The 14431-nt window shown below is 32.3% G+C and overlaps 1 protein-coding gene across 1 annotated transcript; it reads right to left on the bottom strand.

Moving 5' to 3' along the window:
• Window positions 1-1586: 1586 nt before the first annotated feature.
• Window positions 1587-3849, bottom strand: LOC110868146 (ER lumen protein-retaining receptor). The gene is made up of 6 exons (XM_022117237.2): window positions 3441-3849; window positions 2585-2784; window positions 2339-2479; window positions 2191-2271; window positions 1969-2096; window positions 1587-1883 (listed from the first exon to the last, which is right to left on the bottom strand). The coding sequence occupies exons 1-6, from the start codon at window positions 3667-3669 to the stop codon at window positions 1841-1843; spliced, it is 822 nt and encodes a 273-aa protein (XP_021972929.1). The 5' UTR covers window positions 3670-3849; the 3' UTR covers window positions 1587-1840.
• Window positions 3850-14431: the final 10582 nt, after the last annotated feature.

Here is a 14431-nt window from a genome sequence, read left to right as displayed (position 1 = left end):
ATGGAGAGATATCTAACGAACTAATACTATCTAATAATTATATCATTCTGTTTTCTTTGTTAATAAGGGGTCTTAATTGTCTAACAAGGCTGAAGTGAGATTTAATAGAAAAAGGTATATGGCGGGATAAGACTACGTGTTGTGGAGCAAGGACCAGGAACTAAGGCCAGCCACTTGGCCTGTGAGGACGCTACAAGAGTGTGAGGGGGAGAAAGGGGAAGGTCGTCGAGGGTGTGGGCGATTGCTGTTTAATTTTTCTTTTAATATTAATTAGTATATAACCCAATCATGTATCTCTACCTCGTAATTTGTTTTTCAATTTTGTATTACTAACCCTCTACACATCACATTCCAAAAACACGAGTTCTTGGGTGTGAAAGGTGAAATCCCCTAGTGCCTATGTGACACGTTTTGTTTTCCTCGTATTTCACACACTACTAAAACACTCTCGTGAAGTAAGAAGTTAATGATGGGGTAGCGTAAACTAATTTGGTGTCTGTATCTATATGATGTCAAATAACGGGTTTGTTCACAGCTATATGGATAGTGGTGATTCAGGGCAAAGAAAATACTATCAAACAAATTGTTTGAGTTTCAACAAGTCAACCCATGTATGTAATAAACTAAGAGGTAATGGACTAATGGGCTCTATGATGGTAAATGGATACCAATAATATCAGAGAACGGTGGTGTGATTTTATGTTATAGTTTTTTTGGTTATTCAATAAATAAATAATAATAATAATAATAATTAATTTTCAATAATGTTAGGTGAAACTGATATTTTTATTGTTTAGTTGAAGATTAGGTGGATATTGATATACTTTGACTAGTCAAAAGAGAGATCAGAGTCAACACATATATTCTCTGGCTAAATAAAATAAGATTCAATGACTAAATAATAAATAAACAGGGATAAATTATGTTACAAGCAATATACCAATTTGTAACTGAAAGTGGCATAACATGGTTGGAATTTATATTAGTCAAAATTGGTAAAAAAGTGAGGTCAAATTCAGATGTTGTGAGTAGTTAGTAAGTTTTTTTTTTTTTGAAAGGTGTGAATTATTCGTGAATGTCAGGAGGTCTAGCATACGTTGTCTTAATCGAGTTCGTGCTAGAGAGCCCTCTCGCATAATAGATCCCCAATTTAAACCACTCAATGAGAAACCTCTTTTACCCAGACTCGAACTTGAGACCTGGAGGGGAAAAGTCACCCGGACCCACCATAAGTGGAACTTAAATACCCGTGGCCACCACTAGTGATGGTTGAGTAGTTAGTAAGTGGTGGTCAATCGGATACCAAGAAACAAGATGTATGACCACTTTAGGGGATGATAAAAGGCAATTTAGGGGGTTTACCAAACCCAAAATTTCTGGAAAATCAAAACCAAATACTGAACTAATATGATTTTTTATGCTAAAACCGTATACTGAATTGATATGATTTTTTTATGCTAAGAAGTTTGCATTTCGTCCCGGACCGAACCACACCCAAAATTAAGACCGAAAACCGAACCAAATATACTTAATCGGTCCGGTCTTGGGTTGGTCAGGTTCCCGGCTGAGCCCTATATAGTCCAGCGTTCAAACTCGTTTTGAATGATGAAATTCAAAACTTAGCATATAACTTGTAATCTTTACAAAAGTCAGCCTAACATATTGAAAAACATTCAAAATTAAAAAGAAAAAAAAAACAAGACAGATTTCCTGGTTCATCTCATTAGATGAGATGATAAGAAGCCAGGAACATTCACATTCAGTTCAGCAGTAGCACCCATCAAAAACTAATGTACATCATTGCTAACCCATCAAACTTAATGTTCATGCCATTCTTCTCCTACACCGGCGGCAAGCTCACTAGAAGTTGCCCGTTCACCACACTGCAGCAATATAAATCATGAGATGAATAATAACCCAGTTGACCAAATTTACTTGAAAACATAACTTAAAAAAAAGAGTTTTCACCTTCTAACATAGTAGTAACAGAAGTCGGCTAAGATGAACGTTTGAACCCCCTCTGCTATCAAGACTGTTGGCAGCCAAAAGTAACCACTTCCCAATAAGAACAGATACGCCCCAGCAGACTCATACACCTGATTAATTATACCATATTTCAATTCACACACATTGTTTTGTACATAAGCAACGGTTTTACGTCATGTCATATACGAGAAAGTGAAAACTGACCTGAATGATCCAGTGAGCAGATCCCAAAAATCTTGCAACTCCGAGTGCAAACACATAATGCGCGGTAGATGGTTCAATCATCTACAATATTATTCAAATCAATAATTTTCATAATTATTACTTATGTAAGTTAAAAAAAATGAAAAACCTTTGTTTTCTGCATCATAGTTAGCTGAGGAAGCACTGCAATGGCTTCCAAGTAGACACAGAACGCCCACATGACTTTGCTCAAATGAGAATGATAAGTATGCGGGTATATGACCAGAGCAAGAAGCGCACACGGGACCAGCTGCAGTGAAGATTTATAGTAATGGGTCAAACACACACACATAACTAAAGCATAAATAAATAAATAAATAAAGCAATTATACATTGAGGCAAGGGATGTGGTTACCATATAGTATTTGGGCATGTTGTCTAGATCTTCATTGTAGGTCGCCTTTAGCTTGTATCGGATCATGTAAATGACCCAAAGAGTAGACACCAAAGTAGCGAAATCAAGAATGGTGTGAATGTCGTGTTCCATCATAAAGCTACAGACTAATCTTACAGCTAAAAATATAGCTGTGAGTTCTTGGGTCTGTAATGAAAGGCCTGCCAAATACATTTAGTTGAAAAGAACATAAAAACATGGATCATAAAGTAAAATATATGCACATATAAACCAGATTATTTCATCAAGCAAGCAAATCATACATTTTCTTGTCTAGGGTTCTAAAATCCTTGATATTGTTTAACATACCCGCGAACTCGTCTAGTTTCGACCTCTAGAGAACGAAGCTCACCTAGTTTATTATTTATTAATTTATCTATATATTTTAAATATCTATAATTATCTTTAATAATAATGATAATAATAATAATAATAATATTATTATTATTATTATTATTATATGTAATTTAGTTATTTTTCATAATAATATTACATTCAATAATAATTTATTATGTAAAAACATATTTCATATATTAGATAAAAATTATATAAATACCAGGAAGGAAGCTCCTGGCTTAAACGACCAATCTCGAGTAACTCACAACCAGCCGGCTCATTTACAATACCCAAATTATTACTACCAATGAAAAATCCGATCGCACACAACATAGCAAATTAAATTGAATTGAATTGAAGACGCAAAACATAAAACCGATTCAATAACCGAACCTAATTTCAACCCCCAAATTGAAAAATCTGATTGCATGCGATGCAGTCAAATAAAAAATATGAAATTGACAAAGAAAGACATAGGTACCAGAGCAGTTTTTTTGGGTGGTGAGCTTGTAAATAAGGACGATGATACCAGCGGCATGAACAGCTTCAGAAGCAATGAAAAACTGATTTGTGTCTTTGACAAGAAGTCTAAGGGCGATGAGGGAAGATAGAAAAGATGTAACGGCCAAAAAGACCTTCACCTTCATCGATTGCCTACGAACCCAAGCGAACAATTTGTTGACCGCCGAACCTGATCTTCTCCGGCCCATTTTCTTCTTCTCTTATGAACAACTGATCGCCTCCTTCTTCTGCTCCCTCTCTTGGTTAATGTCGCCGGAGGAGAGAGAGAGAGACAGACGATGATCAGAAACCGACGAAGAAGAAGAAGAAGTTGGTTGGCGTTATGGGTTTGTATTTTCTTTTGGCACAATCTGGGGAGGAGGAGAGGGGGGTCGATATTTATAACACTTGGTGGTCTTGCTAAATAAGTGCGATTTGGTTGCCAAACATATCTATGGGTGAGAATAATAATAATAATAATAATAATAATAATAATAATAATAATAATAATAATAATAATAATAATAATAATAATAATAATAATAATAATAATAATAATAATAATAATAATAATAATAATAATAATAATAATAATAATAATAATAATAATAATAATAATAATAATAATAATAATAATAATAATAATAATAATAATAATAATAATAATAATAATAATAATAATAATAATAATAATAATAATAATAATAATAATAATAATAATAATAATAATAATAATAATAATAATAATAATAATAATAATAATAATAATATAATAATAATAATAATAATAATAATAATAATAATAATAATAATAATAATAATAATAATAATAATAATAATAATAATAATAATAATAATAATAATAATAATAATAATAATAATAATAATAATAATAATAATAATAATAATAATAATAATAATAATAATAATAATAATAATAATAATAATAATAATAATAATAATAATAATAATAATAATAATAATAATAATAATAATAATAATAATAATAATAATAATAATAATAATAATAATAATAATAATAATAATAATAATAATAATAATAATAATAATAATAATAATAATAATAATAATAATAATAATAATAATAATAATAATAATAATAATAATAATAATAATAATAATAATAATAATAATAATAATAATAATAATAATAATAATAATAATAATAATAATAATAATAATAATAATAATAATAATAATAATAATAATAATAATAATAATAATAATAATAATAATAATAATAATAATAATAATAATAATAATAATAATAATAATAATAATAATAATAATAATAATAATAATAATAATAATAATAATAATAATAATAATAATAATAATAATAATAATAATAATAATAATAATAATAATAATAATAATAATAATAATAATAATAATAATAATAATAATAATAATAATAATAATAATAATAATAATAATAATAATAATAATAATAATATTATTAATAATAATGATAATAATAATAATAATAAGAGTTAATTGCCAAAATCGTCCCTGAGGTTTGGGCATTTTTGCCATTTTCGTCCAAAATAACACTTTTGTACCAAATTGCTCAACTTTTGTAAATTTTTGTTATTTTCATCCAAACCACTAACTTAGTTTATTTTTTCTGTTAAGTTGAGAATATTTGGATGAAACTGATAAATATAAAACCACAGGGACGATTTTGACAATTTACTCAAACACTTTTTAATTTCTTTTATTTAATTATTTTTGTTACATATATAATAAAAAGTATATACATGGAGTTTTTTAGGAAAAAAATTAATAGTTTTATCACATAATATTTATAAATTTTCATCCAAATCACTAACTCAGATTATTTTTTCTGTTAAGGTGAAGGATGTTTTAAATTTTATAAATTAAGACAAAAATTAATTTACAGCTTCTTTATATGAATCAGTTTTATTTGGTACAAAGGTGTCATTTTGGACGAAAATTGCAAACCTACCCAAACCGCAGAGACGATTTTGGCAATTAATAATAATAATAATAATAATAATAATAATAATAATAATAATATCTCGTTTTTAAAATAAAATACTACTAATGTAACATCAAAGTTTTAATGTTTTACTTACGACCATTAAAAACTTTTTACTTTTAGGTATTATAATAAATATATTTGACCAAATGTACGTAAATAATAATAACTATTTAATGTTATTGTTGTTGTTAATAGCAAAGATTCGATCCATTGACAAAATGAGAAGTAGTGTATTTCTTGCTTGATCCTTGGCTTCGAAAGGAGCCGTTAAAATTCTGTTTCCCTAACCTTTTTCGGCTAGAGTTGGAGAAAGATTGCAAGGTTTCGGATCGAATTGTTAGGCCCGTAACAAACCCAGCGGCGTGTTGGAAGTGGAGGTATGCTCCGGACAGCAACATTGAGATGGCAGAATGGGCTAGCTTGTGTGGGTTACTTCGTGATTTTTCCTTGTCGGATAGAAAGGATAGGTGGGTCTGGTTGGGTGATACCGATGACAGTTTTAGTGTCGGATCAGTAAAGCGGTTGTTCGACAGGTGCAGAGACTTCAGTTCGAGATATGTTTGGGAGTGGTGTAAGTGGCTCCCATTAAAATGCAATTTGTTCGCATGGAGGGCCGAATTAGACAGACTTCCAACCCGTGTCGAGCTTAGCAAAAGGAACGTCCCTGTCCCGGATGCAAGCTGTCCGTTGTGCTCCTCGTCTGACGAAACGGCGGACCACCTGTTCACCGGCTGCAGTTTCATATCGAGGCTCTGGTCAAAGCTGAGTAGATGGTGTGGTACCCCGTTTCTACTGGCTTTCTCGGTTAGGGATATTGTGGAAGCCCACAATTTTTACGGGTTTACTGGGAAGAAGAAATTGGTGTACCAGGGGCTGTTAATCATTGTGTGTTGGCAAGTGTGGAAGGCAAGGAACAAGTTCATTTTTTCGAGTAAGTCTCCTAATCCGGATGAGGTGTTTAGTGAGATTAGGTCTACCGGGTTTCTGTGGTTTAAGTATAGATCGAAAGATAGAGAGTTGTCTTGGAATAACTGGTGTAAATTTGTAATTATGTAGCTTGTTTTTGGGGCCCGGTCTTCGGGTTTCCGCGTTTTTAATGAAGTTCTCCTTTCAAAAAAAAAAGGCATAAGTAAGAATAGGTTTTAGGTTCGATTTTCATATGGTTTTTTATTTATTTATTGGGTTTTCTTCTAAATTGCCGTATTCGTATTATTGCCTAGTAGGGATGGATATGATCGGTTGATTCACAACTAGTGGTACGTCAGTGATCAAAATTTGTCGTTACTAAAATACAAATTTATTTGTTCGATTATTATAGACATTTTTATTATTATCATTAAAAAGTACAAATTTATTTGTTTGATTGTTTTAGACATTTTTATTTTTATCATTAGTTGTTAATTTAATTGTTAGCTTTGTCACTTTCACTATAACTATAATTTATTTGTCGAACGAAATCTAATTTTCAATTATTCAACACACAAAAATATTAATCGTTACTAAATATATATATATATATATATATATATATATATATATATATATATATATATATATATTTGGTTTTTACGAGTTTTGTAATAATAATAAATAATAACTAGCAGGATTTTCTGCGCTCCCCTTCGAGTTTCTGGTTGGGAATTATTCGGTCCATTACGTTGTCAGTTCAATTTATTACAAATTGGTATATCGGTTTTGGTATAACAAACGAAAGAGATATACCCTATAGCATATCAACATGTGTCTTATATCGATCAAAAACAACAAAAACTAATATTAGTATCGACACCAATGTTTTTTTGGCTGGCATCGGTTCCATTCGTTACTTACTGTTACCGTACTGACAATCGCTATAGCTTATATACCGTCACGACGAGAAAACCATACAAACAAATACAGTACCAGTGTTGTTCAGGTAGTATCGGTTCAATTTTCATGGTAAAGATAAAAAAATCAATTGTGTTTTGAATCGTGGATAAATTGAACATGTTACAAAGATATATCCGAAATTATAAAATGTTACATTATATCCGAAATTATAAAATGTTATATTATAATACTAATATACGCCATGCCTAGAAAACCATAAGAAACAAATATGATAATCATTTTGTTTCCGATTCATTTTTCACAGAAAAGAACAAAAAAAAAAGCCCGACTTTATTAAATCCATATTGTTGATAAAACTAGTTTTTGCCCCGCCTGCGTTGCGGGGCAATAAGCCGAATATTTCTTTCTCATAACATATATGTCTATGTTTCGGTTACTTGTACATACTACTCATAACACGATTTAAAAAAAAATTACATTGAGTCAACCAATTAAAACAAAAACACTACTATACTTTTACTAAAAAAAACTAAAACGATGGAAAGACTATAATTTTAAACTGGGAGCAAAATTGTAAATTTTCAGGACAAATGAGCATGTACCAGGCATGCCTGAACGAATAAAAATTACACCTATGCCAGCTCGCGTTGCAAGGCGTTAAATCAAATATTTCTTAGTTTCATAACATGTATGCATGTATTTAGGTTACTTGTACATACTACTTATAACACGATATAAAAAAAAAATACATCTAGACAACCAATTAAACGAAAACACTACCATAGTTTTGCTAAAAAAAGTAAAACAATAACAGGTCTGTAATTTTGAGCTGGGGTAAAATACTAATTTGTCAGGACCAATGAGCGAGTGTTAGACAACTGCTTGATACAATAAAAGTTACATTGAGTCAACTAAGCAAAATAAAACAGTACTATAGTTTTGCAAAAAAAAAAAAAGTAAAACGACGGCAAGATCATAATTTTTAACTGGGGGGAGAAATCGTAATTTTTGAAATGGGAGCAAAATCATAATTTTGAACAGAGGGCAAAATAGTAAAAATATTTTGAACTTGGGCGAAATCATAATTTTAAACTGAGGGCAAAATCATAATTTTGAGCTATGGGGGAAAACATAATTTTATTTTGAACTGTGGGCAAAAACGTAATTTTGAGTTGGGGGCAAAATCGTAATTTCGAGCTAGGGGCAAAAACATATTTTTATTTTGAAGGGGGGCAAAAGCGTAATTTTAGACGGAGGGCGAAACCGTAAATTTAAACTGGGAGTAGAATTAGAAATGAGTTTTTGAACTGAGGGCAAAAGCGTAAATTATGAGCCAGGGAAAAAATATAATTTATTTTGAATTAGAGGCAAAAATGTAATTTTAAACAAAGAACGAAACCGTAATTTAAGACTGGGAATAAAATTAAATTAAAAATAAGTTGGTCGAATAGAAAAGTGTCAGACAAGCTACCTGACACTGACATTATTCCCTGAACTTCTTTTTTTTTATGTAGGATAATACGCACGTGATAATGTTATATAAGAAATTTATAAGACAAACTAATATTATATTATTAAAATCACCAAAAGGATGAAATCATCATTTTATAAGAGAAAAAACTATACCGTGATTTGGTTACATTTTATAAAATCACCAAAAGGATGAAATCATCATTTTATAAGACAAAAAAACTATACCGTGATGTAGATTTGATTACATTTTATACTTATACTTGTGCTTTTATCACTTTTATGTTATTATTCACAACTCGATTTTGAGTAATTTTTTTATCTAAACGTAGATAAAAATAACCGCATTGTATCGACATAATCGGAATTTTATAAACATATCATATCTTAAAAACTATATGTGAAAAATAAAATATGCTCAAAAGTGGTGACGGTGGTGTCCTAGGGCCATAAATGAACTAAACGAACACGAACAAGCCCTAGTGTCTAATTCGTATTCGTTCATTAAGGAAAGAACTTGTTCATGAACAGTTCACGAACGCTTGGCGAACGAGAATTTCTCTTCGTGTTCGTTCATTAAAGAAATGAACATGTTAATGAACTGTTCACAAACATTTTCCAAACATAGACGAACGCAAACGAACCCAAACAAATGTTCATGAATATAAATAAACACAAACGAACGTCATATATTCATTTAAAAATACAAGTTGCATTTTTCGTCAGAAAGATACGAAGAATCCAACAAAAATAAATAAATATTTAACATAGTTAACACAAAATTTAAGAAATAACGATTTAACACAAACTTAAATTGAAATGATCAAAGGAGGGATATTGATAGAGGCGAATAATATAACTATGGTTTAAAATTTTAAAAAAGTAAAGCTAATAAAATGAAGAATATAACATAAATTTTTTTTAAATGAATGAAGATAAAGGAGCGAACATAAATGAACATACTACCGAACGTTCATGAACATAAATGAACATACCACTAACAGAGCTTTTGTTCATGTTCATTTGTTTAACTTATCAAACGGATTAACGGAATTTCTTGTTCGTGTTCGTTCATTTATTAAACAAACGAACTCCCCGCCGTATGGTTCAGAAAAACATATCCAAAGTAAGTTTAACCTAATGCACTGTAAGTCAAAATCAAATTCTACCAAATACAAAGAAATTTCAAATTTCAACGAAATACAATACATGTTTATTAGCATCATAAACGAGTTCCAAGACGCGTGCTTTTTGAACCACACTAGTTCGTAGGTTATTATTTATTTTATGGGTTTCTTTAACTGCTATTTTGTAAATATCTGGACATAGCGTTGGTTCCTTGAAGATTCTCATTGTAATATCCTTCCAACTTTTGGCGTTGCGTTTTAAACATCGGGTTCTCCCTTCTCAGTAGCGCAAAAAAGTGACAAACTGAACTTTTAATAATTTCAAATATTTAATAAAAAACTGAATATTTGAATTTGATGAAGTCACATAAAGTTTATTAGGATAAACAAAACCTTATAAATCCTTTTATTAATAAAAATTAATTATCATTGATTATATATACACAAAATTTTATGAAACCTTTATTTTATCATTAATTGCAAACTTTTGCAATCATATAAGGGTGTAGTGAGTGGTTAGACACTTAAAAGCGGTAAACTTCACAATCAACCAATAAGAGTGTGTCATGTCAAAGTGGTAAACTATGCTCAAAAGTGTTGACAATGGTTAAACACTTCATGGATTGGTAAACTATTTAAAAAAAAATGAAAAATGTGTGATTGATTGAGATGGTATGAACCTCACCACACACCCCCCACTCTCTCCCATTCTCTCCCTCTTCCCGATTCGGTATTCCCTCACCGAGTTCTCCCCCAAAATCGGTAAAACATGTGCGGTAAAAACGTTGGCATCAGTCACCGATCGGTGCCGAAGGAGTTTGCCGACTCCGCTCCAGACCGCCTAACAGAATAATAATAAATTATAAATTTAAAAAACCCAACCACTCATTATATAAGTGTAATATATCTATTTTAAAGATTAAATCCGGTGAAGAAAAAAAATCATTAAGGAATGTCTAATTATGTTAGAAAAATTAGCTCAACGGTTTCGTTACGAAGTTCAAAACGTGGATGGGATTGTGAGGTGACGTTACGTGACGTCTAATGATAAAAATTCCTAGATTTGACTTTTTAAATGAGTTGGAACTTTTTTTTAACATGAATAATAATGCCCTATTTATGGGCATTGTGCGTTATGTGGCATTTCAATCAGTAATGAGCTATTTGTTTAAAATGGGTGTAGTGGGAATGTGAGTATTATGTTAAAAAGGGTATAAATAAAATTAAATAAAAAAAATCAAAAAACTTTATTGAACAAGAAAAAGTAGAACATCACTGATTGGCCAAAACTTTTGAACACAGACGTGGAAAATACAACGCCAAACAACAAAAATTCAAAAAAATGCCCTGGGGGCCATGAATGGGCGTTTTGGGTGTCACACCCCCAAAATCCACCATGCGGAGTACTACCGCTTGGAGGCGTGACATGACCAGGATCGAGCCACCAATCATACTGAACAACGTATTTAAGTAAATAAAGCCAACCACAATACGATTGGTGACCAAAGGCTAGTTAACCGAGTTTTAAATTAAACAGCGGAAGCATAAACGTAAAGTCCAAAACATAAGTCCATAGTTTATAAGTTAAAGTTCAAACGCAAGTTTTATAAGTTCATAAGGATTTAAATATTAAGCACGGAACATAACAGTCCGTACACCACAACGACTCCTTCCTCGTGCAAGCTCCAAGCATTTAGCGACTTGTAAGGCATGTAACAACGAGTCAACAACAAAGTTGAGTGAGTTCACGTTTGGTTGTTTAGTTTTAAGTTGTTTTCCGAAAACGTGGTTTGTCTTTCGTTGGCGTAATTTCCGTGGGGGTTACCCCGTAGTTGAAAGAAAGTTTAACCAGTTCATTCTTTATTACCCATACCCTGTTCATGATTAGTGGGGGCTTCCCCATGTGAACCACTAGACCGTATGATATCGACTACTACGCAAGTAAGTTGTGCCCTACATCAGTGTCTATCATCACTGATGGTTTGCCATAGTCCATTAGTACACGCCCGTCCGACTGGCACGGTGTGAGGTTTGTTAAACCTAATAGCGCTATTAACTAATGACCCGCTCGCCATTGGCCTCGGCGATTAAGTCGATATAAAATGAGGGACTTATGATAGAGTTTTGTCTAGTAAGTTAAAGGTTGTTGTCCTACACAAGGAGGACGAACGTACGTAGTTCTCCCAAAGAGAATACGCAGGATTAATACTGGCATCCTACCCGAGGAGGATGGCCGTACATATCCTACCTAAGTAAGATATGTAGATTCCGTTTTAATTCTTTTAACCCATTCCCAAACCACCGGGAATCCCATGCCTTAGAAAGTGTGTGAACTCACCTTGGTTTGCTCGGTTAGATTCTCAAATATAGCTAACAGTCGAGGTCGGTCAATCACGTCCTAATATAATTACCAGTTAGTCATTTAGTGGCTTTCAAATAGAACACAAAGTTCCTACACGTATCTATCACACAACATGCATCGTTTTAACGGTTTATGCCCATCTAAGTTTCCCATCCATTCCCCACTCAAAATCAAACATACGATAATGCACATAACATATATAACATGTTAGATCATTCACGGATAGCATACTTCGACATTTAGACACGCAAGTCACAACTTATCTCAATTCAGCATTTATATTCAAAACCGGCTGTTTTCGGACATCTTAATAAAATAGTTAAATTATTCCAAAAATTTCCAAATTTTTACAAGATGTCTTAAGCGTTCCATATTTTATCGTGTAAAAATATCGGAGTCCGGTTCACTACCAATATTTTATAAAAAAATCATATTCCGGACTGAACTCAGATTTATGTATTTCTGACCACAGTCCACGGAACAATTTATTAAAAATTCATCGAGTGTCCGATTCACGAAATTCCAGTGGGGTAATTACACATGCATCGGTTGTCATCTACTGTACAAATTTCATGGTCCGATTCATCACAAAACTCAGGTTATGACTGAAAGTACGACACCCATTTATTGCTGTCAAAATTCAGCTTAAGTTGCTGTTACAAATTAACACTTTAAAAATAGTAAACGAAGTCCAAAAATTACGATTCCGGTGCCATTAGAACCGTATTTCATAATATCACATTGTAGACTTAAAATATCAGTTTTTCGTTAGGTTTATGACCTGTTTACAGCCAACTGAAGTTGGCTGTAAAACTTGGACAGATTCTGATTTTTAGTGTTTAACCTTCTAAATCGTGTTCGATCGATACCGTTAACAAGTTTAGTATTCACAACAACATCAAACATTAATATTATCCAGCAATACTTCAGATCATCAACCAATAATCATAATCACACAAGATCTACATGCTTTACACTAATATTCATTCATTAACCACCTTGTTCATCATTTTAGTAGACTTTTAGATTTGGATCTTGTATGTTCATAATTTTTAACCGACTAATCTCTTATTAACCACATCAAACATGAACAAGAAGTTGATTAGAAGCACTTACAACTAGCACAAGGCTAGGGAAGATCAAAGGCGTAAAAGTGGTGGATAAAAGCAAGATAACGAGGTCCTTCGCCTTCCGTTAGCTCCAAGACTCCTTATGCGTGACCCGAAAGACTTGTGTATGCTTGGAATGAGGAGATCAAGAGCCGAAAATGGTGGTGTGTTCAAGGGGGGTCTCGGCCGTGAGCTAGGGAGGAGAGGAGAGAAAGAGAGTTTTGGTGGAATGGTGGTATTTATAAGATCTTCCATATAGCATATTCCTAGCATATTCCAAGCATATTCCTAGCATATTCCTAGCATATTCCTAGCATATTCCTAGCATATTCCTTAGGATATTCCTTAGCATATTCCTAGCATATTCCTTAGGATATTAACAAATACGTGTAAGCATAACACAGATATCAGAAAGCAGTTAAGTAATTCCACACAGTCGTCAGACACTTTAATTATCATTAATAATTTGTACGGAATACATGGGATTTTGAGGGTTGTCACATTCTCCCCCTGTTAAGAGAATTTCGTCCCGAAATTTAGTGCGTGGTTACTGAGGAAGCTAGTTAAGTTGCGTTGTTTTCCTGATTTTCCTGGGGTGTCACATCATCCCCCCCGTTGATTTGGAATTTCGTCCCGAAATTCTGCGGTTGCTTCAGTCTCAGTAGTGGTTGCATTTTTCTTAAACAGTTGGGGATACTTGAGTTTCATTTGGTCTTCTCGTTCCCAGGTATACTCTGGGCCACGACGGGAATTCCAACGAACTCGGACGAGAGGTATTCTGGTGTGCTTGAGAATCTTAACGTCTTGATCCGTAATCTCTACGGGTTCCTCAACGAATCGTAGCTTGTCGTCGATTGTGAGCTCTTTGAGAGGAACTATGAGGGTCTCATCTGACAGACACTTCTTCAGATTTGACACATGGAAAACATTGTGAACTCCGCTGAGTTCTTCAGGTAGGTTCAGCCTGTAAGCGACTTTGCCAATTCTCTCAATGATCTCGAACGGTCCGACATAACGCGGGTTGAGTTTGCCTCGTTTGCCAAAGCG

The sequence above is a fragment of the Helianthus annuus genome, chromosome 7 (assembly GCF_002127325.2).
Source record: "Helianthus annuus cultivar XRQ/B chromosome 7, HanXRQr2.0-SUNRISE, whole genome shotgun sequence".
NCBI classification, from domain to species: Eukaryota; Viridiplantae; Streptophyta; class Magnoliopsida; order Asterales; family Asteraceae; genus Helianthus; species Helianthus annuus.
The sequence above is the reverse complement of the archived record's forward strand: the minus strand, read 5'-3'. Positions and strand labels throughout refer to the sequence as shown.